The 27,789-nt window shown below is 39.1% G+C and overlaps 2 protein-coding genes across 11 annotated transcripts in view; both read right to left on the bottom strand.

The window, feature by feature from the left end:
• LOC102220191 (NLR family CARD domain-containing protein 3-like) overlaps positions 1-24,555 on the bottom strand; it is a 54,101-nt gene extending 29,546 nt beyond the window's left edge. For 6 of the 10 annotated variants that reach the window (XM_023326185.1, XM_023326176.1, XM_023326187.1 and 3 more), the window contains exons 1-2: positions 24,356-24,555; positions 3,561-3,662 (exon numbers count right to left, since the gene is read on the bottom strand). The gene's annotated coding sequence lies outside the window, so the exon portion shown is untranslated. Of the gene's footprint in view, positions 1-1,449; positions 1,601-3,560; positions 3,676-24,355 lie in introns of all 10 variants that reach the window. The other 4 variants (XM_023326182.1, XM_023326177.1, XM_023326179.1 and 1 more) reach the window with 4 other exon arrangements.
• A 1,245-nt stretch (positions 24,556-25,800) lies between these two features.
• On the bottom strand, positions 25,801-27,150 carry LOC111606296 (beta-1,4-galactosyltransferase 1-like). Its single transcript, XM_023326817.1, has 2 exons — positions 27,106-27,150; positions 25,801-27,034 (listed from the first exon to the last, which is right to left on the bottom strand). Exons 1-2 carry the CDS (start codon positions 27,148-27,150, stop codon positions 26,366-26,368), a joined length of 714 nt encoding a protein of 237 aa, XP_023182585.1. The 3' UTR covers positions 25,801-26,365.
• Positions 27,151-27,789: the final 639 nt, after the last annotated feature.

Genomic DNA, 27,789 nt, shown 5'->3' with positions numbered 1-27,789 from the left:
GTCGTCGTGTAGCCTGTTGCTACCAGTTCTGAGCCCTAGTCTTCCACTCTACTGTGCTGCCAGGTTTTTAGACTGTGTATTTGTGGATTTTCATTATTAAAACATCTTCATTTCATTTACCTGGATCTACTGCGTCTGCCTCACCTCCCTCTACATCCGCACTTCATGACAGTAAGTGTTAAGCATACACACATAATTCAATTGTGATAATTTCCACAAAAAAGAGTGTTTGATGAAATTATATACAAGTGTATATGTTTTTTCTGGGTATTTTCACATTTATATTTTACAAGTCAAATAGGTGAATTGCAGGATTTCACTTATTTGCTCTACCTCTTGTTCTAAGAGAGTGAAAAGAATTTGCAAGCAGGGAAGAGAGACTTTTGAGTGCAGTTTTGAACTGTGCAGAGAAAATTCTTTTGCAAAGATAAAAATTTAATACAGAGCAGAAATTTTTGTGGCAAGCACTACAGGTTTTAAGAACAAATATGTAAAATTCTGCTCACAAAATGTAAGTTCTTGACTTTTGGCAGTTAAAATTTCCCATACTGTGTGGGTGAGTTTTCAATTATGCTTTTTATTTTGCCATGTGTGTAAATGCTATTGTTAGAAAAAAATTGTTGCAAAAAGCCATGCTAAATTAACGCTAAAATATTTTAGTGATATATTAATCAGTGATATATTCATCTAAAGGTTTTATTGTTTCAGATTATTTTTCTAATTTATGTAGGTCTTCAGTTTAAATCAAAATGGTCTTAAAGTGTCTTAAATTTAACTAACTTAATCTTCACAAAATTGTGCCTTATTGGAAGATGTTTACCATCAGTAAAGCATTGTGATGTATCCTCTAAAATATGTGATACAGAATCTCAACATGAGTTGGTCTGAGAGAGAAAAGGAGCAATTCAGAAACCAAAAATCAAAATCAGTGACCAACTTGTGACCAGTTTCTACTGGTGTTCTACTGTTAGGTTCTGAACTGTCAAAACCTAAAGCTGATTTCTTGGAAAGTATGCTGCATGAATTGATATACATGAGCAATACTCTAGATAATATGCATTTTTTGACTTGGTATGTAGCATTATTGTTAAAGGCCCCTTTATCGTTTAGAATGTGTGTATTTATTGCCATCAAAGTAAAACCTGGCACTTGTCAAACAGCTGGGTTGCTAGTTGTGTTTAAAAGAACAAACAATTCTGGATTAAGATCAGCAATGAAGTCACAATAAAACAAAATAGTAAAGGGATGTACAGAGGTTGGACAATGAAACTGAAACACCTCTCATTTTAGTGTGGGAGTTTTCATGGCTAAATTGGACCAGCCTGGTGGCCAATCTTCATTAATTGCACATTGAACCAATAAGAGCAGAGTGTGAAGGTCCAATTAGCAGGGCAAGAGCCCAGTTTTGCTCAAAATATTGCAATGCACACAACATTATGGGTGACATACCAGAGTTCAAAAGAGGACAAATTGTTGGTGCACGTCTTGCTGGCGCATCTGTGACCAAGACAGCAAGTCTTTGTGATGTATCAAGAGCCACGGTATCCAGGGTAACGTCAGCATACCACCAGGAAGGACGAACCACATCCAACAGGATTAACTGTGGACGCAAGAGGAAGCCGTCTGAAAGGGATGTTCGGGTGCTAACCCGGATTGTGTCCAAAAAACATAAAACCACGGCTGCCCAAATCACGGCAGAATTAAATGTGCACCTCAACTCTCCTGTTTCCACCAAAACTGTCCGTCGGGAGCTCCACAGGGTCAATATACACGGCCGGGCTGCTATTGCCAAACCTTTGGTCACTCGTGCCAATGCCAAACGTCGGTTTCAATGGTGCAAGGAGCAGAAATCTTGGGCTGTGGACAATGTGAAACATGTATTGTTCTCTGATGAGTCCACCTTTACTGTTTTCCCCACATCCGGGAGAGTTACGGTGTGGAGAAGCCCCAAAGAAGCGTACCACCCAGACTGTTGCATGCCCAGAGTGAAGCATGGGGGTGGATCAGTGATGGTTTGGGCTGCCATATCATGGCATTCCCTTGGCTCCATACTTGTGCTAGATGGGCGCGTCACTGCCAAGGACTACCGAACCATTCTGGAGGACCATGTGCATCCAATGGTTCAAACATTGTATCCTGAAGGCGGTGCCGTGTATCAGGATGACAATGCACCAATACACACAGCAAGACTGGTGAAAGATTGGTTTGATGAACATGAAAGTGAAGTTGAACATCTCCCATGGCCTGCACAGTCACCAGATCTAAATATTATTGAGCCATTTTGGGGTGTTTTGGAGGAGCGAGTCAGGAAACATTTTCCTCCACCAGCATCACGTCGTGACCTGGCCACTATCCTGCAAGAAGAATGGCTTAAAATCCCTCTGACCACTGTGCAGGACTTGTATATGTCATTCCCAAGACGAATTGACGCTGTATTGGCCGCAAAAGGAGGCCCTACACCATACTAATAAGTTATTGTGGTCTAAAACCAGGTGTTTCAGTTTCATTGTCCAACCCCTGTAAATCAAGAGCTTATACAAGCTGATATGGATGAAGAACATTCAAATCAGGATATAGGGGTTTGAGAAGTGGCACATGTTTAAGGCAAGTCAAATTAAATGTGTTGTCGGAAAAAAATATTTCAAAACACAGGTAAAAATCAATCAGTCAGGGTTATATAATACTATGCACATAATATGAGAGCTATAAGATTAAGAGCTCATTAACAGGACAGATTAAACCTCCAGGCTAAAGATCAGCTTTTCCCCAAGAGCTGAGAAATCAATCTGTCCACCTTCCATCCTCTCTGCCCCCTGCAGACACACCCACACCCTAATGCTGCACCCTGAGGCCTGATTAAGACTTTATTTATTCATCTATTCATCACTGAGGGCACCACTCCAATTTCATTATGTAGAAACACAACAAAAATCTTATGTCTTAAAACCACAAGTTATTTCTGTCCTCCGTCTCAACATGGAGTCTGATCTGAAGAACAAAGTTAGTTTCATTTTCTATGTCACACAGTCACATGACTTGTGTGTTTTCATCACTAACAGAAGCGTCTAAAATCCTCATTTGATTTGTGGAATAAATATTTACTGTTAATAGTTCAGGTAGATTTTTTTAGACTTAAAGAAAACAATAAAGTTCAAGAACTTTCAGTATTTCTAGATTAAAAGATTCTGTAGTCAGAAAAGTTCAACTACATTTCCCATGAGCCTCTACGGACACAACAAAACCTGTTCATGAACTGTGAGCTCATCATGTCCCAACAGGCCGCTGTCTAACAGGCGTCAAAACTTAAAGACGTTTATTTCCAGAGTTAAAGTGACAAACTTTCTATTCAGAGCATTAAATGACAGCAGCGCAATAATATATCTGACATTAAACCACTTTTACACAAACAGAGAGATTATATTTAAACAGCGGAAGTTGCTGCTCAGATTAGTTCAAACTGGGACTGAAAGGTTCGGTCTGTTCTCGCTTCTCTGACCCGGAAACAGAGAAAAGCTTGAAAACGGGTCAGAACCAATTTTATAGAAAGTGTGTGTACTCACTGGATCTGCTGCTGAGATGTCTGCGTCACACAATGGAGGCGCTGCAGGTGATCAGCTTGACACAGGTGAGGAGGAGGAGGAGCTCACCTTCTGATGTGTACACTGTAAAAAATATCTGGACAATTTAAAGTCATTAAAATTCCAACAGTTACAGACTGTAACATGAAAAACATTATATTACAGGAGAAAATACATGGAATCACCATAACTCAAGAAACATAAATTTCACATAATTCACACTTATTAAATGTAGAAAACACAGAAATGTATTGTGAAAATATTAGAAGTTGTAAAACTCATTGAAAAATACTGTAATATTTCCAGCAGTTAATTATCCTAAAATTAACAGCAGTAATCAGCCAACATTACAGATCTAGCTGATTTATATCTACGATGTAAAACCATAAACCAGACTGAAAAAAACATTTTAGAGAAAATAATGCTGCTATGATATGTTGGTTTATTTTTAATAATGAATTTTATTCCCTTTATTGATCAAATTAAAATCCCAAAGGGCGTATTCACACATCGCCATCGGCCTTCTGACCAACACCAGCAGGGAAGGAGGTGAAGTGTCTCACCGACCCAAACGACGAGGCGGGTCGACCCGAATCCATCTGCAAGGTTTACAGTTAATGCAGTTTCTGTTATTTGTCCTGTAAACTCAGAGTCTCCAGTTTGAACTGAAGTTAGCAACTTTAACCAACTGATAAGAAAAGTTTCCATTAGTTTCTGTGAGCCACCATGTTTATTTACATGCATTGCAGCTGGAAGGAAAGAGACATTTTTACTATATGGAGAATTTAATGCTCATTTTTCCAGATGCAACATTTCCATTAACGTTTCTGTAGAGCCGAAATATCGTTCAAATAATTAGCAGTTATTTAATATAGATATACAGCAACATGCAGGAGATTTATCTGACGGTCCCCCCACACACCCTGATCCGGGCCGCAGCAAAATGGCCAAGTTTTCACCAGCAGTAATAAAAAGGTTGAGGACCACTGTTGTAGAACACTTTGAGCTGAGGTTGTTGTAAATGTATATATATATTGTGATGGCCAAATCCATGGCCACACTCTGTCGGTAACTCTTTTTATGCACAGTTTATTTTTCATACAAACACAACACTTTAGTTTCAATAAAAACATTTATTAGTTGATTTGAATGCGTTTGTTCTATTTGTTAGCGCGCACATTTAGTTAACATATGTATTTATATCAACTTAAAATTAATTTGGTTTGCTTAAGATTAATTCTGTTTGTTTTTCCCTCCGGTACTTACCTGCCTTGGAGTTACCAGACAGAGGATGGGGGCCAGGGCTCAGCAGGCTTACATGCTGATTGGACTGCACCACTAGTTCCTGCTGGCAGGGGGATTTGTAGTTTCTTTCTTTAGATAAGTTTTGTATTTAAGTAAATATTAGTATTTAAAGTTTAATATTTTTGATTTTCAGTTTTGGGTCTTTAGTTTAGCCAAACTTAGCTGTACTGTTATTTATTTTGTGTTATTTGTAGTTGTATTCTGTTTAGTTACCCCTGTTGTGTCTTAATTGGTCTGATCAGCCAGTATATAAACCCCTGTGTGTCATTTCTTTGTTAGGTCAGTTATGTTTGTTTGTGCAGCCAGTTTGTTTACATTTTTTGCCTGAGTTCAGTTTTGTTTCTTTGACCTCTTTTATGAGCTCAGTTTATCTTTTGTTATTTATAATCTTTGGGTTAAAATAAAAAACCCTATTTTTCTAATATGTCCTGTGACTCCTCCTGTTTTTAACTCGGTCCATCACATGTGGTGTCAGAAGTGAGGATTTTGAGTTGAGGAGGCAGGATTTTTTTTTCTATTTTTTGATTTTTGTGAGTAATTTTTTTACTAACCCTCTCCAACAAATTTTTGAGCCATGCAGAATGGTGTGCGCCCAAGAAAAGGAAACAAGGTTGAGACCAAAGAGGTTTCCCAGCAGTCAGAGAGGGAGGAAATGGAAGGAGGAGCTTCAGCAGCAGCTGGAGACACTGAGCATGATGAGACCAGAGAACCAACTCTGCATGATATTGCTGGAATTCTTCAGGCCTTCATGGGACAACAGGAAGTTCGGGAGAAAAAGCAGAGAGAGGTTTCTGCACAGCAAGAACAGCGCTTCAAGTGTTTGCAACACCAGTTTCGGCTTTTGCAAATGGAAATGCATGCCAGGACAACCCCGCCCCCTGAGCCCACATCAATTGATCCACAGCCTGTTGAAATTCAAACTGATCATCAGATTCAAGCAACATCTCAACCTGAGGATTCAGCTTCCAGCTCAATAGGTCAGTCTGTGCACATTCATCATCCTAAATTAGAAAAATTAACTGTTGAAGATGATATTGAACACTTTCTGACCACTTTTGAGAGAATTGCAGCTGCTTATCGTTGGCCAAAGTTGGACTGGATTTTTCATCTCATTCCTCTTCTGACGGGTAAGGCTCGCAGCGCCTATGTTAACATGGATGTGGATAATTCCCTGGAATATGAAAAGGTAAAAGCTGCCATTTTACAAAAATATGATATAAATCCAGAAACGTACCGACAAAGATTTCGCTGCCTTGATAGTCTTGATGAGAGTCCAAAGGAATTGTATTCAAGACTCAAAGAACTTTATGAGAAGTGGATTCAGCCTAAAGATAAAACTGTGAAACTAGTTGGTGAATTGATTATTCTGGAACAATTTTTGAGAATGCTGTGTCCTGAGCTTCAGGTCTGGATCAAGGAGCACAATCCAAAGTCTGCTGCAGAAGCTGCTACTCTGGCAGATGTGTTTGTAGCTGCCAGAAGTAGGAGTCAGCCTTGGAGCAACAGTGCATGGAGAGCTGCTAAAGACTCACGTCGGCTACAACCCTCTCAACCTCATCAAAAGTTAGCAACAGGTGTGGGTAAGCCTTTTTTAAGAGAAAATCAGCCTTTCAAGACAGGAAAAAGACCACCAGTGTGTTACCTCTGTGGACAAGAAGGTCACACCAAGCCCATGTGCCCCAAGAATCAAAGTAAGCTAACTCAAATGTGTTTTGTGCCTCACCAGAATATGGGTATTAAACCTGAAATAAAGCAGTCAAATAAAATCATCCTAGTGAAGATTGCTGGACATGAAATGAATGCTTTAATAGATACTGGCAGCACACAGACTCTAGTGCATAAGAACCATGTGCCAACTAATTGTATATGCCCTTCTGAAACAATATCAGTTTGCTGTATACATGGTGATGAGAAATCATACCCCACTGCTGATATGTTTGTTGAGGTGCAGGGGGCTCCCTATTTGTTGAAGGTTGGGGTAGCTGATAACCTACCTTATCCTGTAGTTCTTGGGGATGATCTGCCTGTTATTTATGATTTATTGAGGGATGTGCAGAGCTGTAATGTGGCTGTAACCAGGTCCCAAGCTAAAAATCAAGATGAGCATTTTGCAACACTCAGTGCTTTACCCTTTTTTGAGGCTGAGCTGCAGACAGAACCTGGGAAATCACGGAAGCCACGCAGTCAAAGAAGGCGGGAGAAATTTCAACATGCACTGGGTGAGACTTCAGTTGAAGTGGCTCCAGATATGCCACTGGGTTTTTCAATACCCACAAACATCAGACAAATGCAGCAGAATGATCCAACTTTGTCTGCCCTGTTGCTGAAGGCTAGGGGGGAGGCCTCTGTAGGGTCTGACACAAATAAAGAGCAGTATATACTGCAGGATGGCATTTTATACCATCAACATGGCCAGTTTAAGCAGTTAGTTGTCCCTAAGAAGGCTCGTGAGACAGTGTTGACTTTGGGACACTCTATTCCCTGGGCTGGCCACCTTGGGAAGTATAAGACCACTGCTCGCATTAAGCGGTATTTTTTCTGGCCTGGTTTGAGATCAGATGTTGCTTTATTTTGCAGAAGCTGCCCTGAGTGTCAGAAAACCTCAATTAGAGTCCCTACCAAAGCACCACTTCAACCCCTGCCCATCATTGGCACACCTTTTCTACGTCTTGGGATGGACATAGTTGGCCCTGTGGAAAAAAGTAAATCTGGAAATTGCTTTATGCTAGTCATTACAGACTATGCGACCAGATATCCTGAAGTTTTTCCATTAAAGACTGTTAAAGCAAAACATGTAGCTTCCTCACTGATTCAACTTTTCTCAAGGGTTGGATTTCCACAGGAAATTTTAACTGATGAAGGCACTAACTTTATGTCCACACTATTGAAACAGGTCTACAAGCTGTTGGGCATCAGGAGCATGAGGACGACACCATACCACCCACAGACGGATGGCCTGACGGAGCGTTTTAATCAAACTTTAAAACAAATGCTTCGTAAGTTTGTTAATGATACAGGCTCTGATTGGGATCAGTGGTTGCCATACCTCCTTTTTGCTTACAGGGAGGTTCCTCAGGCTTCCACAGGTTTCTCCCCATTTGAGCTCCTTTATGGCCATGATGTGAGGGGCCCTCTGACCCTGCTGAGAGATGCATGGGAGGGAGACCGAAGTAAAGAGGATCCTGTTAATATTATTTCATTTGTCCTCCATATGAGGGATAAACTGCAGCAGATGAGTGAGTTAGCTCAGAGTCACATGGCAGCTGCACAGAAATATCAAAAGGTTTGGTTTGATAAAAAAGCTCGCCACAGAAGTTTTGTTCCTGGTCAAAAGGTTTTGGTTATGTTGCCAACTTCTGACAGCAAGTTGCTTGCGAAGTGGCAGGGACCCTTTGAAGTACTGAGGAAAACTGGACCTACTACCTACCAAGTCTCCACACCAGGTTTCCAACGAGGGAGTCGAGTGCTCCATGTTAATCTTCTCAAGGAGTGGGTTCCACGGAAGGAGAATGAAACAGAAGTGTTGCTTATTCACAGAGTGGATGAGGAGGAAGAAGTTAATGACTATTTGCCTTCAGTAACATCCTCTGTGCTGGACCTAAGCCATCTCACCAGTGAGCAACAGTCTCAGGTAACACCTCTTATTACTTCTGACATATTTCAAGAGTGCCCAGGTCGCACCAGTCTGGTGGAGAACAGCATTGTTCTAAAACCGGATGCTGTTATAAAGCGTATGAGTTACAGGATACCAGAACGCTTCCGGGTGGAGCTGAAGGAGGAGATGGACCTCATGCTGTCTTTAGGAATCATTCAATCTTCAACAAGTGAGTGGTGCAACCCAGTTGTTTTGGTTCCGAAAAAGGATGGCAAGATAAGATTTTGCATCGACTTCAGGTACCTCAACTCCATATCAAAATTTGACTCCTACCCAATGCCACGTATTGATGACCTCATTGAGCACCTGGGGGAAGCAAAATATTTAACAACTATTGATCTGTCTAAAGGCTACTGGCAGGTGCCTCTCACCAAACAGTCCCAGGAGCTGACAGCATTCCGCACCCCTTGGGGATTGTTCGAGTTCACAGTCCTGCCATTTGGTCTGCATGGGGCCCCAGCAACATTTCAAAGACTAATGGATCAGGTACTCTGTGGGCTCTCAGCATTCACCTGTGCATACCTTGATGATGTTGTGGTTTTTAGTAGAACCTGGGAAGAGCATGTTGACCATCTAAAGGAGGTCCTGGATCGGCTGCGTTCTGCAGGCCTTACCATCAACCCAGCAAAGTGTGCTCTTGCTAAGACAGAAATACAGTACCTTGGGTTCACTATTGGAGGTGGCATTCTTAAACCTCAAGTTGATAAAATCAATGCGATAGCATCCTGTCCGCTCCCACAAACCAGGAAACAGCTACGATCTTTTCTAGGCATGGCTGCATTCTACCACAGATTCATCCCCAATTTCTCAGCTAGAGCAGCATCTCTAACAGACATGACGGGTTCCAGAAGTCCCACCAAAATTCAGTGGACAGCAGATGCCGTTGCAGCTTTTAAGGACATTAGCCAATCCCTGAGTAAAAATCCAGTTTTGCATTCACCAGATTTTACAAAAGACTTTTTGTTGCAAACTGATGCTTCTGAAAGGGGTCTTGGGGCAGTGCTTCTGCAGGGACCACCAGAGGACCAACATCCAGTTGCCTACATCAGCCGCAAGCTGCTGCCAAGAGAGAGACGATATGCAACTGTGGAGAAGGAAGCCTTGGCTATTAAATGGGCCCTTGACTCATTGAAATATTATTTGCTCGGAAGAGAATTCACCCTTCAGACTGATCATAGAGCCCTCCAGTGGCTAGAAAGGATGAAGGACACTAATGGGAGAATCACCAGATGGTATCTTGCTATGTAGCCATTTCGGTTTAAGGTTCACTACATCCCCGGCAAAGACAACACCACTGCTGATTACCTTTCTCGGTGCCAGAGTGAAGACCAGGAAGTGCGGGAGTGTGTGATGGCCAAATCCATGGCCACACTCTGATGTCGGTAACTCTTTTTATGCACAGTTTATTTTTCATACAAACACAACACTTTAGTTTCAATAAAAACATTTATTAGTTGTTTTGAATGCGTTTGTTCTATTTGTTAGCGCGCACATTTAGTTAACATATGTATTTATATCAACTTAAAATTAATTTGGTTTGCTTAAGATTAATTCTGTTTGTTTTTCCCTCCGGTACTTACCTGCCTTGGAGTTACCAGACAGAGGATGGGGGCCAGGGCTCAGCATGCTTACATGCTGATTGGACTGAACCACTAGTTCCTGCTGGCAGGGGGATTTGTAGTTTCTTTCTTTAGATAAGTTTTGTATTTAAGTAAATATTAGTATTTAAAGTTTAATATTTTTGATTTTCAGTTTTGGGTCTTTAGTTTAGCCAAACTTAGCTGTACTGTTATTTATTTTGTGTTATTTGTAGTTGTATTCTGTTTAGTTACCCCTGTTGTGTCTTAATTGGTCTGATCAGCCAGTATATAAACCCCTGTGTGTCATTTCTTTGTTTTTGTATTAAAAGATGTGAAGAAGACATACAAAAACTTTACAGCTCAGACACAGAGCCATGCTGGGCAGCATGTTGAGATGTAAATGCTGCACATAATTCTTTGTTCACAAAGATAAATCATTCTCACCGTTCGCTCAACCTCTTCAAGCGCAAATACATGTTATACCTGCAGCTGCACAAGCAGAGCCAAGGCGGTGGGGTTTAATCTTGACTCCTACCTTGGTGTAGGTGGGGCCACAGGGCTTATAATACACTGGGGGAAACCCTGGATATGTGTCTATACATCAATGACTCCAAGATTTCTGGACTTCTCACCTCGTCTCTATGGGAGCCCAGACACCCTACGGAGAAAACCCCTCCAGCATAACAAGGCAGTTCCCAGGAGGGGCAATCTCCAGTTCCCCCTCCAAGGACTTTGAAAACTGTGGGTAATCTGAACTGTTGTTTGGCGCGTAAGCACAAATAGTCAGAACCCGACCCAAACCCGTAGGTAGAGGGAGAGGCTATCCTCTTGGTGCCTGTACGTTGGGGTGAACAAGATGGGAGGCAACAAATATGCCCACTCCTGCCCAGCGCCTCTCACAAGGGGCAACTCCAGAGTGGGAGAACATCCAACCCCTTTCAAGGAGACCGGCTCCAGAACCAGAGCCATCCACTGCAGTGAGTCCCACTATTTCTACCCGGAACCTCGGCTCTCTTCGGGTTAAGCCCGGTCACCAGGCCCTCCCCAACGTGCCCCACCCCCAGGCCTGGCTCCAGGGTGGGACCTCATGTAGGGGCGGGTACAACCCCTGTTTCCAACGGTCGTATTCATCATAAGGGATCTTTGGGCTGCACTTGGTTCTGGTTCCTCACCTTGGACCTGTCTGCATTGGGTGGCCCAACCAGAGGCATGAAGCCCCGACAGCATAACTCCTAGGATCACTGGGACACTCAAACCCCCCCACCACGATAAGGTGGCAGCCCATGGAGGGGACGTGTAAATGTGTGCATGTATGTGTGTAAATATTAAGTAACCTATTAATTATGTAAGAAAGGGAGAAAATGAGAGAGAGAGGAAGAAAGTTGGTTTTAACATGTGGTGGTAACCATATTCTGACTTTTGGTCAGTTTGCAAGCTCCTCCACTTGTGAAGTGAAATGTATTTTTTAGTTTTTTAAAGGTTTTTAGGCTCTAATAAAGTTTTTTAGGCCGTTATTTAACAGGTTGAACTGTAAATTAGGAGGAGAGAGAAGGGAAAGACATGCAGCAGATTCTCCAGGACTGGGAATTAAACCCAGGATGACAAACCAAACCTAGAAGTAACATCCTAAAAAAACCATAACTTGCAGTCTTATTGTAAAACTGGTTAAAAAATGACTGGATTAGGCATTTCTTTTTTTCTTCTCTTTTATACAAGCAGACAACACATAAGCTCAGCAACACAAAAGCTTTATATTTATTACAAATATAATTCATCTAAGAATTGATTTCTTCCTATAATGGAAATGATTTCTGATTAAGTTTTCTGTTTTCATACTTTCATAGATTGTTCTTTTTACCTTTTCTACAGTTTTTCATGTTAAATTGCACTTTTTTGTTAAGTTTGTTAAACTATCTTGAATCTGTATTTCTAAATAAAGACTAACAGAAAGATCACAGTAACTTTTATTTCTGATAAAACCTGTTTTTTCCTTATAACAAACAAACCAGATATAACAAGTTTGGGCTCCTTCAGGGTCCGGAGTATTAAATTATGATTACAATTATCATCTAATATTATGTACAGATTTAATTCTAATCTTAATTTAACACCTGGAACCTGAAGAAATCCAAACCTGTTAAACTCTTCTGGGGTCAATTTGCAGTGACCAACTGACCTGACCTACATGTTTTAGGAGATGTGGGGGGAACCGGAGCACCCGGAGAAAACCCACGCAAACACGGGGAGACCATGCAAACTCCACACAGACGGTCTCTGTGAAGACGCAGCGCTAACCGCTGCACCACCGTGCTGCCCACGTTTTTTCCAATTGGTTTGGGAAGGGATCTATTTTCTAGTTTGCCAATGGGGGAAAAATCTTTGCCTTTTTAAATTCTCTATTGACGGAGCGTGGCATGGCGCCCCGTTCACAGAGGCTACAACCTCCAAGCGTTCGATTCCTCGGTTCCTCTCTTGCACGTCTTTCTCCTTCTCTAAATATCTAAATCAAGAACATTAAACATGTTCTTGATCGTACTCACTCTTGCTTTTTCTGTGGCTTCTTTAATCGCAGAATGTTTCGTATTTTTTTCCAAAATGAAAATTTAGATTTCTTTTTTTTACCATCCTGCAGGGTTTTAGTATCTGGATTGTTTAAATCCTCCTGGATGGTTTCTCCAGGGATCTCGATCTCTGCCAGGGATTCCGGATCTGTGGAACAACCAGGTAAGGTTTCTCCTGGGAGTTCCTCCTCTGAACAAACCTCTTGATTTAAAACTTGAACCAGGTCCACTTGGTTCTGTGAATCTTCCTCCTGTTCTTGGAAAACTGCGATCTGTTTCTGTTGGAAATCTTTGTTCTCAGATCTCAGAGTGTCTTTAACTGTTTCCAAATCATTTTTCATACAACGTATCTCCTGATCGTATTGTTGTTTTAGTGCAGAGACTTCGGTTTCGTACCGACAGTTTATCTCCAGGTACAAACCGTTTACCTTCTCTAACTCAGCCAGTGCGCTCCTTTCTTTCTCCTGCAGGAATTGAATCTCTTTGGTTGTTTTTTCTTGCAGGACGGTGTTCTCAGCTCTCATCTTTTCAAGTAGCTCCATGTCCTCCTCTGATTTCTCCATGTTAGTTTTTCTCTCTTGAATTAATTGCAAATTTAGTCTTTCAACTTGTTCTAGCAGAGCAGAGTAATTAATTTCATGGACCAGATTCTCTTTCTTTTCTCTAGACAGAGCTGTTTCCCCCTGCTGAATCATCTTCTGGAATGTTTCCACGTCTCGTTTTAGTCCAATAACTTCACTTTCATATTTGCAGTTCAGTTCATTGTATGAACCTTTGACGTGATTTAATTCTTCCTTCAAAAGTTTCTTGCTGTCCTGCAGATATTGAATCTCTTTGGTTGTTTTTTCTTGCAGGACGGTGTTCTCAGCCCTCATCTTTTCAAGTAGCTCCATGTCCTTCTTTGATTTCTCCACGTTTGTTTTTCTCTCTTGATTTAGCTGCAAATTTAGTCTTTCCACTCGTTCTATCAGAGCAGAATAATTTATTTCATGGATCAGATTGTCTTTCTTTTCTCTAGAAAGAGCTGTTTCGACCTGCTGTATCATCTTCTGGAATGTTTCCACATCTTGTTTTAGTCCAATAACTTCACTTTCATATTTGCAGTTCAGTTCATTGTATGAACTTTTCATTTGATTTAAGTCTTCCTGCAAACGTTTCTCACTGTCTTGCAGGAATGAGATCTTTTGTGACATTTCTTGGAACATGTCGTCCTTCTCAGCTCTCCCATTCTCCAGGAGTCCTTGTTCCTCACTAAGCTGCTCTTCATCAAACGTTTGTGTCTCGGCCTCCTGCCTCACCAGAGCATTGTCTGCTTCGTACTTAGAGCGCAGCTCCTCGTAGGAAGTCTGCAGTTCGTCCAGTTCTTTTTGGAGGGCCTGACTTTTCACTTTCTCATCATGTATTTCAGCTTTAAGTGCTTCCTGGCTGAGGAGGTGGGCCACCTTTAAATCCACATATTCCTGTTGCAAGGGCTTCATCTTCATGTCTTTCACATCTTTGTAAGCCTTGGAAGCAGTGATCACAGCTTTAATGACTTCTGGATCACTGAACCTCTCTAGTCTCTCAAGTTCCCTCTTTGCGTCTTCGGCCTGGCTGATAAGCGTTTCTTTGATATCTGTCTGCCTTTGTAACTGGAGTTTCGTCTCTTCCAGCTCCTCCTTCAGGTGGGCCAGTCTTTGGTTGTCTTCAAACCTTCCGGCTCTCTCTATTTCTAGAAGGGAGTTCAGTCTTTGGATTTCCCAGTGTAAGGCATTCGGCTGTGCAGGAGGGAACCTGCCTTCGGGGTTTTCCTGGACTCCCCTTCTCGCATGGGGTCCCATCATCCCACTGCGGTATCTCGGCGTATGATGAGACATTTTCTCCTAAATACAATCAGTAAAATAGTCGATTGGTAAACTACCTGAACGGTCGATCGGAAAGAGCTTTGAACGTCTGAACTGGTCAGTGATATTGCAAGCAATGAAAAATATGCAGAATTGTGTTACATACAATTCTGCAGTTGATGACATCACAGACTGCATGGCCAGTGACATCACAGAATCTTCCTTTGCTGGCGGTGTGACATCATTCCACCACCAAATATCTTCCTCTTTATTCTTGTTTACATTCAAAATAATCCAGGATTCACTTGTTTTTATCCCAAATATCAGGGCATCAAACTCATTTCCATTTGGGCCAAATCAAAAATCAGGATGTTCTTAAAGGGCCTGTTGGGCCGAAACGTATTGATAAAAACCAATTCAATTGTTAAAATATCAATAAATAGGTGTTTCAGCATTCAGTAAGTGTTTCTTAAAACAACATAATATTGAACATCTTTTCACACTAATCAGTTCATCCAGGATTGTTTTTGTGGTTCTCTGCAATCAACATCACAGATTTTGTGGTGCAAATTTAGAAATATTTGTAATTTGTTAGGAATTGTTTTGATATTTGCGCTAATATATGATGTTAAATGTGATCTTTTATTAATTGCTCCATCAGTCATGGACTATAACTTGACATCAAGTCAGGCTGAAACAGCAGCCACTGGATCCCAAATGGTTTCGGCCAATTTTGAGAAAAAAAAGTTGCTAAAATCAGAAATAAATGTGGGGATCTGTTGATTTTTGTGTGAATTTTGCAGTTATTAAAACTGGAAGGGCCTATTGCTATAATTTGGGGTCTAGAGGGCCACATAAAGAGCTATGGGGGGCCAGATTTGGCCCTCGGGCCTTGAGTTTGGCACATGTGCCATATATGATAATCACATGTGAACTCTTTTCAATATCTGTTTCTTGAGAAAGTTTTTTTATCTTTTTTTTATTTAATATATTTATTGTTTTCAACAAATTAACAAAACTGCAGGACAGTTATCAAAATCCAATGATATCCGGATCATCGATCAGCCGCGATGACCAGTTGGCGTGACGCTGGCATTGGGATCTTCTATATCACATGTGTCAAACTCAAGGCCCGCGGGCCACATGTGGCCCGCTACGTCATTTTATGTGGCCCTCTCTCCCCCCCACCACCGTTTTACAGCCCCATTGATTGACTTAAAATAGGTTTTGAGCACGAATTGACTACAAACTACATCTCCCATAATGCCTTCCGATTGTTACCAGCCAACATTACGGCTTCTCGCCACTAGAGTGCAGCAGAGTCACCTCAAGCTGATTATTAATTTTCCCAGCGAATAAAACTGAAACATTCAGAGAACAGCGAATTGGCCCCGCCCATTGGAACAGGGGGACGCCGAGAGGTCACGTGAGCACACGGATCGCAGGAAGCTTGGAGACAGGAAGCGTTTAGGTGTTATTTTAGCGAGTATTAAGGTGGTTTTTGGCATAATCTGGGCTGTGAGTGGATCTAGATGGCTAGTTGTAGTGGAGGGTGTTCAGAAGATGAAAATATGGATACAGGATGGTCTATGGTAGAAAATAGAAGAGGGGGAGGGGGAAAGGATAAAGGTAAAAAGGGAATAAGTGCCGGTAAAAGGTCTCTTGAAGATGAGGAAGAAAGAGTGGAAATAAAAAAGAAAATAATGATGGAAGACTTTAAAGTTATTTTAAAGTTTAAGGCTGGACAAGATATGATTGGGGTAAGTCCTATCAATCTATCAAATGGATTAAAGAAAGTCATCGGAGATGTAGAACTAGCTAAAGTTTTAAGAGATGGGAGCCTGCTTATTATTTGTAAGAATGCTGAACAAAAGAATAAGGCAGTAAAACTACAAATGGTATGCAAAAAAGAAGTGTTAGAAAGAAAGGTAGTGGGGGAAGAAAGAGGGGTGAAAGGGGTAATATCAGGGATCCCTGTTGGAGAAAATTTGGAAGAGCTTAAGAAAGTAATGAAAGGAGGAGAGATTATAGGCATCAAACGATTGCAAGCTTTTAGGAATGGGGAGAAAATGGACAGTACATCTATTCTATTAGATTTCAAAGATAAAGTTCTGCCTGATGAGGTGATGTGTTGGTTACATGAGTTTTAATGTAAGAGCCTATGTTCCACCGCCTCTCAGATGCTATAAGTGTCAAAGATATGGTCATACTGCGAATGTTTGTAAAGGGAAACAGAGATGTGGTAGATGTGGAGGTGAACATTCGTATGGTGAGTGTGGAAGTAACCCAGTTAAATGTTGTAATTGTGGAGGAAATCATACTGCAGCATATGCAGGATGTATGGTTAGAAAAGAAGCAGCCGAAATTCAAAAAGTTAAAATTGATAGGAGAATTACATATGCTGAAGCAGTGAAAGAGGTGAAAAATATTGGAAATGATCCAAAAACAAATTATGGAAAGGAAGAAGGGATTAATAAAAATCAGGGTAATGTCACGTTAGAAAAATTTATTCCTTTTCTTGCGTATATCATTAATTGCTCAGAACAAGCAAGAACTAAGACTGAAAAAATAAAAATTATAGTAAAGGCAGCTACAAAGTTTTTTAATGTCAAAGATCTGTCATGGGAAAAAATTCATGATGAACTTAGACATGGGGAAGGATCATCTGAAAATGAGGCTTCTCTAATTGTTGCATAATTCAAATTCTACAATGGAACGCTCGAAGTTTAATAGCTAATGGACAGGAATTTAAAGGTTTCATAAACAATTTAAATACAAAACCAGACATAATATGTATTCAAGAAACATGGCTTAAATCATCACTGCAATTTAATATTCATGGTTACTCAGTTTTACGTAAAGATAGAATAAATGGGAATGGAGGAGGATGTGCCATATTTATAAAAGAAAATATTAAATTCATTCAGCTTCAAATAATAACAGACCTAGAAATTATTGCTGTAGAAATTTGGACAAATAATGGAAATATCAAAATAATAAATTATTATAATCCTTGTAAAAAATTAAAACTTGAAACAATCCTAAGACATTGGAGAGGGAAGATAATTTGGTGTGGGGATTTTAATGCACACAGTACTTTATGGGGAGAGCAAGATGATTATAATGGAGGAGTTTTAGAAGAAGTGATTGAAGAAAAAGAATTGGTAGTGTTAAATAATGGTGTAGGCACTCGGGTGGATTTGATCAGAGGGAAAGAATCAGTTATTGATCTGACTTTGGTGTCGCAATCTTTTGCGGAAAATTGCAGCTGGAGAATATGCAAAAAAAGTACAATAGGAAGTGATCATTATCCAATTTTTGTTGAGGTAGAAATTGATATAGAGGAAAACCAGATAAAAAGTGAGGGAAAATGGAGATTTGGGGATGCAAATTGGGAAAAATTTAGAATAATAAATGAGATTAATATGGTAAATATAGATACAAGTAAACCAATAAATGAATTGAATTTAGAAATTAGTAAAAGCATTATTAACGCAGCAAAAATAGCCATTCCTAGAAGTAATGGTACAAAAAAAAAGAGAATAGTTCCTTGGTGGACGTCAGAATGTTCAGGAGCAATTAAAATGCGGAATAAGGCTTTTAAAAGTCTTAAAAAAATTATTTGTTTCCAAAATTTAATAAATTACAAAAGGAGACAGGCAGAAGTCAGGAAAATTATAAGAAATGCTAAAAGGAATTATTGGAGGAAATATTGTGAATCCTTAGGGAGAAATACTGCATTAGATAAGGTTTGGAATACTATAAAAAAAATGTCCGGTAAATCAAGAGAATATTTCTTTCCAGTATTAAAAGAGGATGATAAAATTATAGTAGATAGTAAAAGTAAAGCAGAATTATTAGCAAGAGTATTTACAAAGATACATAGCACGGAAAATCTAAATAGTAAAGAAAAAAAAGGACGTGAAATTACATTGCAGAATCAAAATGAATTACTGTATAATGATGAAGATAATGAGGACCTTATTAATATAAATTTTTCTTTAATTGAGTTGAATAAAGCATTGAAGAATTCCAGTAAATCAACTCCTGGGAATGATCAAATTAGTTACAGTATGCTAAGTAATCTTAGTGAAATGAGTAAAAAAATATTATTAGAATTATATAATAAGGTATGGAAGGAAGGAATATTACCTGACAAGTGGAAAGAAGCAATTGTTATACCTATTTGTAAACCTGGTAAAGATCCTCACTCAGCTGAGAGTTACAGGCCAATAGCTTTAACATCATGTATTGGTAAGATTATGGAAAAAATGGTAAATAATAGATTAATTTATTATTTAGAGTTGAAAGAAAAGATTAAATCTTATCAATTTGGTTTTAGAAAAGGTAGAAGTACAATAGATTCTGCATTATGTCTGGAATATGAAATTAGACGGGCTCAGATTAATAAGGAGAGTCTAATAGCAATTTTTTTAGATATAGAAAAAGCTTATGATATGTTATGGAAAGAAGGATTGTTAATTAAAATAAAACAAATGGGGATAAGGGGCAGAATATATAGATGGATTAAAAAATTTTTAACGGAAAGAAATATAAAAGTAAAGGTAGGTGGCGTTTTAAGTTCAAGGCATCAAATCGAAAATGGCACTCCCCAAGGTAGTATAATAAGTCCTATGCTATTTATTATAATGATTAATGATATTTTTAATAATATAGATAAATCTTTTGGTGTTTCATTATTTGCAGATGATGGCCTTATCTGGAAGAGGGGAAGAAATATTGAATTTGTAAATAGGAAACTACAAGAGGCATTACATAGTGTAGAAGCTTGGGCTTTAGAATGGGGATTTAGAATCTCAATATCTAAATCTAAAGTTGTTGTTTTTACAAATAGAAAGTTAAATATTATTACAAGTCTGAAATTATATGAGAATGTTATTGAAAGGATAGATCAAATAAAATATTTAGGATTCTGGTTTGATAAAAAACTTACATGGAAGACTCATGTTAATAAAATAGTTGGAAAAAGTAAAAAAATCTTAAATATAATGAGGTGTTTAAGAGGAAAAGAATGGGGAGCTGATAGGAAAGCTTTAAAAACAATTTACATTGGTCTAATCAGGTCAGTTTTTGATTATGGATGTATTTTATATAATTCAGCTTCAAATAGTTTACTAAAAACCATAGATAGAATACAATATTAAGCATTAAGACTTTGTTGTGGAGCGATGAAAAGTACCCCAATTTCAGCTCTACAAGTTGAGATGGGTGAGATGCCGTTGGAGCTCAGAAGGAAACAATTAGCAATAACTTACTGGGCAAATATTAAAGGACATAAAGAAAGTTATCCTCCATATATTATGTTACAATCTTGTCAAGAAAAAGAAAAAAAGCAAATTAATAGTTTTGGATGGTTTATAAAAAATGAAATAAGAGATATAGGAATAAATCATAGTTTAATTAGTCCTGTGATTGTTCTTCCTGTTATCCCACCATGGATAATTGAGATAGCGGAAGTTGATTTAAGTTTACTGGAAAAAGGAAAACAATTAGAAAAGAAAGAGGTGGAAAATTATATTGGAAATGAATATGCGGAATATATACAAATATATACAGATGCCTCTAAAATGTCAAATAATAATATAGGAATAGCTTTTATAATTCCGGACTTAGATATTATGAGAAATAAAAGACTAACAGACAAATTGACAGTATACACAGGTGAACTAATGGCTATTTTAATGGCTCTAGAATGGGTTGAGGAAACAAGAGAGAGAGCGGTTGTAATCTGTTCAGATTCAAGTAGTGCATTAGTAAGTATTGTAGAACAAAATTCAGAATCAAGGCAAGATATTATAGCTGATATTAATCAGTTAATGTTTAGGATTAAAAGTTATGGATCTCTGGTCAAATTAGTTTGGGTTCCTGCTCACATTGGAGTAATAGGGAATGAGCTGGCAGATAATTTTGCTAAGAATGCAGCAAAAAAGTGTATTGTTGATTTAAAAATTAAAATGAGTAAAAATGAGGTTAAAAATATTAGTAAAATGTATATTAAGGATAAATGGCAGGAACAGTGGGATAAAGGAAGAAATGCCAGATTTTATTATAGCATCCAAAGAAAAGTTGGAGAATTTAGGAAATGTAGCAGGAATAAAAAAGAAGAAGATATTATATCTAGATTAAGGTTTGGACATACAGGTTTAAACAGTACTCTTAAAATAATAAATAAACATGATACAGGTTTCTGTAGTTATTGTGGGAAATTAGAAACAATACAACATTTTTTTTTAGAATGTCGTAAGTATGTTCGAGAAAGGGAGGAGTTAATTAGAAATTTAAATAGGAATAAAAATACATTAGATATTAGAAGTTTGCTTCAAAGATCATCGGGGGACGTAGTTTTTAATAGTATTTTTAATTTTCTAAGGAGAACAGGTATTATGGGAAGATTATAGTGACTTTACATCTGATCCATACTCCAGTCTAGAAGGTGGCGGTAATGCACCTAAAAGTTGTTTGCCAACCGCCATAAAAAAAAAACAAGAAGAAGAAGAAGAAAACTGAAACATCGACAAGCTAACAAGCTAAAGAGCGAAGTTCCATGATGTTTCAATCCAGGACTTTTACCGTCTCCTGCCCCCTGATTTGATGCCACAGCTTCGACTCCACGCAGCTCGTGTTTTGTCCATGTTTGTAAGCACCTATCTGTGCGAACAGATGCTTTCAATAATGAATTTAAACAAGACCAAGCACAGATCGCGCATTACTGACGAAAACCTACACGCCGTTTTGTGGATTTCCACAGAATAGAACTAAAACCAGACATGGACGAACTGACCAGGGGAAAACATTGGTAAGCACGAACAAACTAAATTTAAATAGAATGAATGTAAAACCAAAACTCAGTATACTGGAATATGCATATAGTTTATTGATTTTGCTTGTGTTGTGTTTATTTACAGAACACAATGAGGATGTGTGTGAGTTGGTGACAGGGTGAAGAGGATCAGCTTTGTGCTCAAGGACAGGAAACATCACCTCATTGTTTTGTTCTTATATGAAATACATGTTCGTTGTGTAAGAAATAACGAAAAAGTTTTGTGAATGAAGTTGAGAGTTAATATCAAAGTTTGTTTTTATTCTTTGTCTGCTTATCTTTAAAGCAGACAAAGATTAATTTTCCCAGGGAATAAAACTGAAACATTGACAAGCTAACAAGCTAAAGAGCGAAGTTTAGCTGAGCAGTTTAAAAATACTGAGCATATTTTTAAACTGAGCAGTAATTTTGCATCCATGTAAACTCAAATGTAATATTTAAAACTTGAATACATAAAATCAGTTATTTAACAATAGGAGGTTGTTTAATTTATTTTTAACATTGTATTTTCATACATTTATGCTAGGGTTGCCCAAGTCTAGTTTTCCAGACCAATCACTCTGCAACTTTAGATGTTCTTTCTCTAACACACCTGGATCATAAACTCATTCATAGGCCTCTACAGAACTGAGTTGCTGCTAATGAGGGAAGTCAACCTTTTGTCTGGGGTATGTTTTAGCAGGGACGCATCTAAAAGTTGCAGTCTGGAGGACTGAACTTGGGCATTCCTGATTTATACCGTCAATGTGGCCCTTTGAGGGTGGCCAATATGCTGAAGTGGCCCTTGGTGAAATTGAGTTTGACACCCCTGTTCTATATTGTCATCATCAGTGAGTGAGTCCAAACAAGATTGCAGTTACGAATAAATTCCACAATACGACTGTCCAACTGTCATTTATGTAACCAGAAAATAAACAACAAAAACAGTGATACCCCAACCCAGCCCAGGTTATTAAGGATAGAAGATAGAACAGCAAATAGATAGATGGGGGAAACAGAAAGAAATAAAAGGGGGGAAGGTTAATATGTACAACTAAAGCAAGATAACTAAATAAAATATTCAGCTCCTCCGCATTCTGCTGGAAATGAGTGCATCAGGGTTTATTAAGTCACTTGTGTACCAACCGAGAGGCCAACCTACAGCCTTTCTGACAGGCAGGGAGGCAGCAGGGCCACAGAGCAGACGCTAGTCTGTCACTACCAGTGTCCAGTGGTATTACTCAAAAGTTCAAGGAATGGCCCCCACGTCCCAACATATCTGGGTACATTATTATTGAGAGATCAGCAACACCTGCACAGAGGAGCTCAGGCAGAAAATATGAGGACTAAACATTAAATCTGTGTCAACAACAAATCAGACCCAAAACTGTAAAAAAAACAACTAATGTTTAACTCTGAACAAACAGCAGGCTAAATTCAACCAAAACTGAACTTTTCTGGATCGACTAGAAGCCAGACAGCAGAGAGATTCCTGCCTAAAACAACTAAAGCACTCTGGCAGCGAAACCGGATCAAATAATCACAGGTACAACTCAGAACCATGTTCTGCTGGAACCACAACAGGAAGCAAACCCCTGGATTTATCCAGCAATCAGAGTCAGAGAAACCTAACAGAGATTAATGTTCAAAGATCTGAGTTAGCAAACCAAACTTCAGCTCCTCCTTGTCCAACACGGCACCAGAACGACACCAGAACGACACCAGAACGGCACCAGAACGGCACCAGAACGGCACCAGAACCAGAACGACACCAGAACGGCACCAGAACCAGAACGACACCAGAACGACACCAGAACGGCACCAGAACGGCACCAGAACCAGAACGACACCAGAACCAGAACGACACCAGAACGACACCAGAACGGCACCAGAACCAGAACGGCACCAGAACGACACCAGAACAACACCAGAACGACACCAGAACCAGAACGACACCAGAACGGCACCAGAACCAGAACGGCACCAGAACGACACCAGAACGGCACCAGAACCAGAACGACACCAGAACGGCACCAGAACGACCCTCCGACCCGCAAACATCAAGAAATCAACCAGACATCAACATTATAACAGCAGCAGAAACTGGAAAGGCAGCAGGAGCATCATCATTGTTAACGATTTAAACATGAAAACAGCATTAGCATCATGCTAAGCAGAGCAACGTAAGCATCAACTAAACCACAACGTTCAGAACTGATTATCAGCAAAGAACAAATGTTAGTGGCTGATAAACAGAGGAAGTAAACAGCAGAAAAGAGCAGAGCAATATGGAAACTAAAAGTGATAAAACAGAAGCTGTGGCTGACGGCCAGCTGCTAAATCCTCTGTTTTGTCAAACAAGATGGAGAATCTGGTCCAACGTTTCCTTTCCTGCTATGATCTCCATGATCACCAAAGTGATACTAAACTTTCTGTCATTTTCTATGATAGATCAAATATTTCCAGCCGCCAAAAGCAGTGAGCTCAGCGATGCTGATTGGCCAAATGTTTGTTTTTTGAAATGATTGAATGTCTGGAGAGAAATAATACGAGTCTCAGCCATAATAATGTTTTACATTTAAAACGTATGGTTTGATAAAAAGACTCCTAAAAGTACATTTGTTTCACAAGTAAATGTTTTTCTTACAAAGTGAATATAATTATTGATGACAAACTGATTGTTAAGAGTTTCTTCTCAGACAGAATCGTTTGGTTCGGGTCAGAACCTCTTCAGATGGTTTGGATGTTCAGCTGGAGCTGATTTTATTCACTGTTTCATCAGCAGCTAAATGTCAGACAGGAAACTGGGATCTTTTATCATGGAAACAGAAACAGATTCTGATCACGATCTCCATCCAGTCTGAGGTTCAGGTTGGAAAAGAACCAATAGAGCAAAACAACAATAAATACAGAGAATCGATCAACAGGAAAGTTTGAGAAAACTGAATGAAAACCAGAACCACTGAACATAAACATACAGCTTTATGTTCAGTTTTATATATCTATAAATCCTCCATCGTTCATATTGCTCACCTATTTTTGTACCTTTAGCATCTTCCTCTAGGGCGATCCCACACCGCAGCCTCCATCACTCATCACTCCATCAATTCGCTCTTGGTGGATGTTTGTGATGCAGTTATCTGAGGGAAGGACCAGGATTAAACCTGGGAACCTGTGAGAACGAAGCCATTTGCTCTGTCGCCCTTCAGTAAGTCAGCTGACTGTAACCACCATCTTCCTGTTTTTCTGCAGCCTGACTTGTTTCTCTTTTCACCATCATGACAGCTTCCTGTTCACCCAGATACTCCATACAGGCCAGGCTGCATATTTATGAACTATTTCCAGACTCATCAACAAAAGACAGAATCTGAAACTCTGAGGTTCTTACTAACGGTTGGTCTCTGCCTGACCTGGAGGGAAACTTTACCTCCTTCATCCTCCTGATTTTTATATAAACTGAGGTTCATTGGTGGCTTTTAAATATTTTCCAGAGTTTTGGTGTTTGTAGCTTATAAATAATGTTATTTTAAAGTAAGTACTTAAAAATCCTTCCTTTTAATACATTTTAAACAATTTGTATTGTATGTTATGGTCTGTGCTCATGCTCTAACATGGAGTAATTATCCTTTATGGTTCAAATTATCTTCATGTTTTAGTAAAACATGAAGCTTTTAACAACATTTGACTAAAACACAGAATTCATGTAGAATGGAGTCAAATTCATGAAGTTTTCTTCTTTAGTGATTTTTAAACATATTTATATGTGCAGTTACTTTGAGACCACCAGAGGGCGCTAGTGTGTTGAAAATATTTAACAGGTTCCTGATTTAATCTTCCAGTAAAATCATATTAAAACTGATTTAACTTGTAGAATTTATTTTAAAACTTAAGAGACATTTTATTTCTTTATTTAAAACTGAATTACTTTACCTCAGTATTATTGGTTGAATTTCACCCATGAAATCTTTCATTTTTACTTTTTATGTTTCTTTTATATGGTTTTCTTGTCTCCTATATTTTTCACTGTGAGCCAATCAGATTTGACCGGTAGCTACGTACTTCCTCTCTGCCTCCATTTTATGAGGAAGCTACTGAAGCTACCAACTGTATATCAAATTAAAGTTACTGAAAACAGGGAACTAGGAATAAAAACTGCAGTTTTTCTGTCTTCATATCACATTTCTGAGACCCAACACTCCTGGTCTGTCTTGAAAAACAGATTATTAATCTCAGTGAAGTGTGTTTTAAATATTTGTAAAGGAATGTGAATAATATCTACTGTAATGTCAAATAAATGATAAATACATCATAATGATTAGACTTTAAAAGTTTAAAAACTTTTATTCATGCATCAGATTATACAGAACAAAACAGCCTTAGAAACGTAAGATAATAAAAATATTAAATTACTGAAATCTCCTTTTACATTATATTTATTGTTTATTTTAGAATTAATACATTTTTAAGGATTTATTTAATTCTTAAAAATCCATCACCTTATTGTGCTTCACTTTATTAAAAACAGAACCAATACTGAACCAATAAAAGCTCCAGCAGGGAAAAAGTCTCAATCAATAATAAACCAACAAAGTTTCATGTCATCGTTATGAAATGTTGGAGAATCGAATCAAACTGATCTACGTTGGTCTGAACATGAAGAGCGTTTGGTGGAAGATCCAGTTCCGTCACTTCTTAAACTGGATCCGCCTTTCAGGTCCACCAGAACCGCTTCGGTGGTTCTGGAGGCTTCAACTTGTTTGAAGGAGGTGGATCCTGTCCACTGTCGCCACATGCTTGCTGCAAAGTCCACGACTCCATGCCATCGTTTCCAGTTTGAAGACATGAACTGGTCGTCAAACAGACACCAGTACGCCTCCGTCCAGGACAGCAACACCTTCGGTAATTTAAATAACCAACCAAGTCCCATCTTGCATTGTTGGGTTGATGAACTTGGACTATTCCCTTTTATTCTCCCTGTTTCATTAGCTGACTTTTGTTTTGGTCCAATCGTCCAGGTGTGGAAAAGAAACATCTGGATCCACATCAGCCTGCTGGAACCTGAACATCCACTGTAACAAAAGTGTATAATAAATCCTTCCTAATCTCTCTGACTGTGTAACTGAGAGTACTAAGCCCATCTTTGATTATATTAAAATACGTTTCTCTCAGTTTCTGAACTCTTCTTGGGTTTGGATCGTTGTGAGAATCTCTCTCATGTTGTATCATCTTGTACCTCCCAGTGACGGAGTCTGGTCTGGATATGAACATCCCTCTGTAAGAGATCCGCTGCGACATGTCGTCGTCTTCACCCCCCCAGCCCCAGAAGGTGTTTGAAAAGCCGTTGACTTTAAGGAACTGCTGTTCGGACAACGCTGAGACGCCACCGAAGATGGTGGCGTAGGGCAGGATGAAGTTAAACTTGTCCACAGCCACAGATAAATGTCTGGGATGGTCAGAACATCTGTAGAGGTTTCTGTCATCTATTGGTACCAGGTCTACATCAGAAAAGACAAAACAGTCGTAATCGTATTCTTTCAGTGCTTCAACAAATCCGATGTTCATCAGCTTGGCCCGGTTGAACACTCCGTCTCCGTCCTGGTTGATGACGTACACACCGTAGTCCAGCTGCTGACGCATCAGGACCGGATGGAGGTAGTGGAGCCAGTGGGTCAGGTGTTCATACCGGTTTCTGAACGGGATGATGACAGCCACCTAGAAGATGGACGTAAAATAAAATACTGAATCTGCAGAATTATCTGAGCTATAAACCCATTTGGCATTACGGGATTTAAATGGACGCTTGTTCTGCTGTAGCGCAGACGGTTCATTCAACATCTAGAATAGCATTAAAATGTTTACCAAAACTTTGCTGGTGAAGTTTTATTTAAATTCATAACTATATAACATTTGTATACTTACATGTCAAACATGAAGTCATAATGCAGAAGCTTGTGGTTGTTAAAGTCCAGTCTGTGCAGGACGGTGTGTTGGGTTTCAGTTCAAATCAAATGACGGTTCATTTATCAGCAGAACTTTATAACAGGCTGGACCGTTTGAATCAGCTGTTCTGGAGCTGAGACATTCAAACCGGCCGGTCCAGACCGTTCGGGTCTGGAGGTTCTGCTCCAGACCCGGTTCTGCTGACCACCTGACCGTTTCATCCAGGTGAGCTGAAGCAGAGATCGACCCAAAACGAGTTAAACTCCCTGTTTTAAATGAACGGCTCATTTAAGAGAAATCTAAAACTCAACACATAATAAAAAGTTGAGTAACTTGTAGAACTAAATGTATTGAAAAATAACAGCATAAAATCAGTTTAAGTTTCCTGTTTTTTGCCTGAACTGTTTTTATAGGAACAGAAACATTTTACTTCATCCTTGGACCTTTGAGCATTTCACATTTTTATGTATGTCAAAATGTTTATCTTGTTTTCTCAAATAAATAAATCAGTAAGAAGGTTTGAAACA

Source organism: Xiphophorus maculatus, chromosome 21 (genome assembly GCF_002775205.1).
Source record: "Xiphophorus maculatus strain JP 163 A chromosome 21, X_maculatus-5.0-male, whole genome shotgun sequence".
NCBI lineage: Eukaryota > Metazoa > Chordata > Actinopteri > Cyprinodontiformes > Poeciliidae > Xiphophorus > Xiphophorus maculatus.
This window is presented reverse-complemented; position numbering and strand designations above follow the sequence as displayed.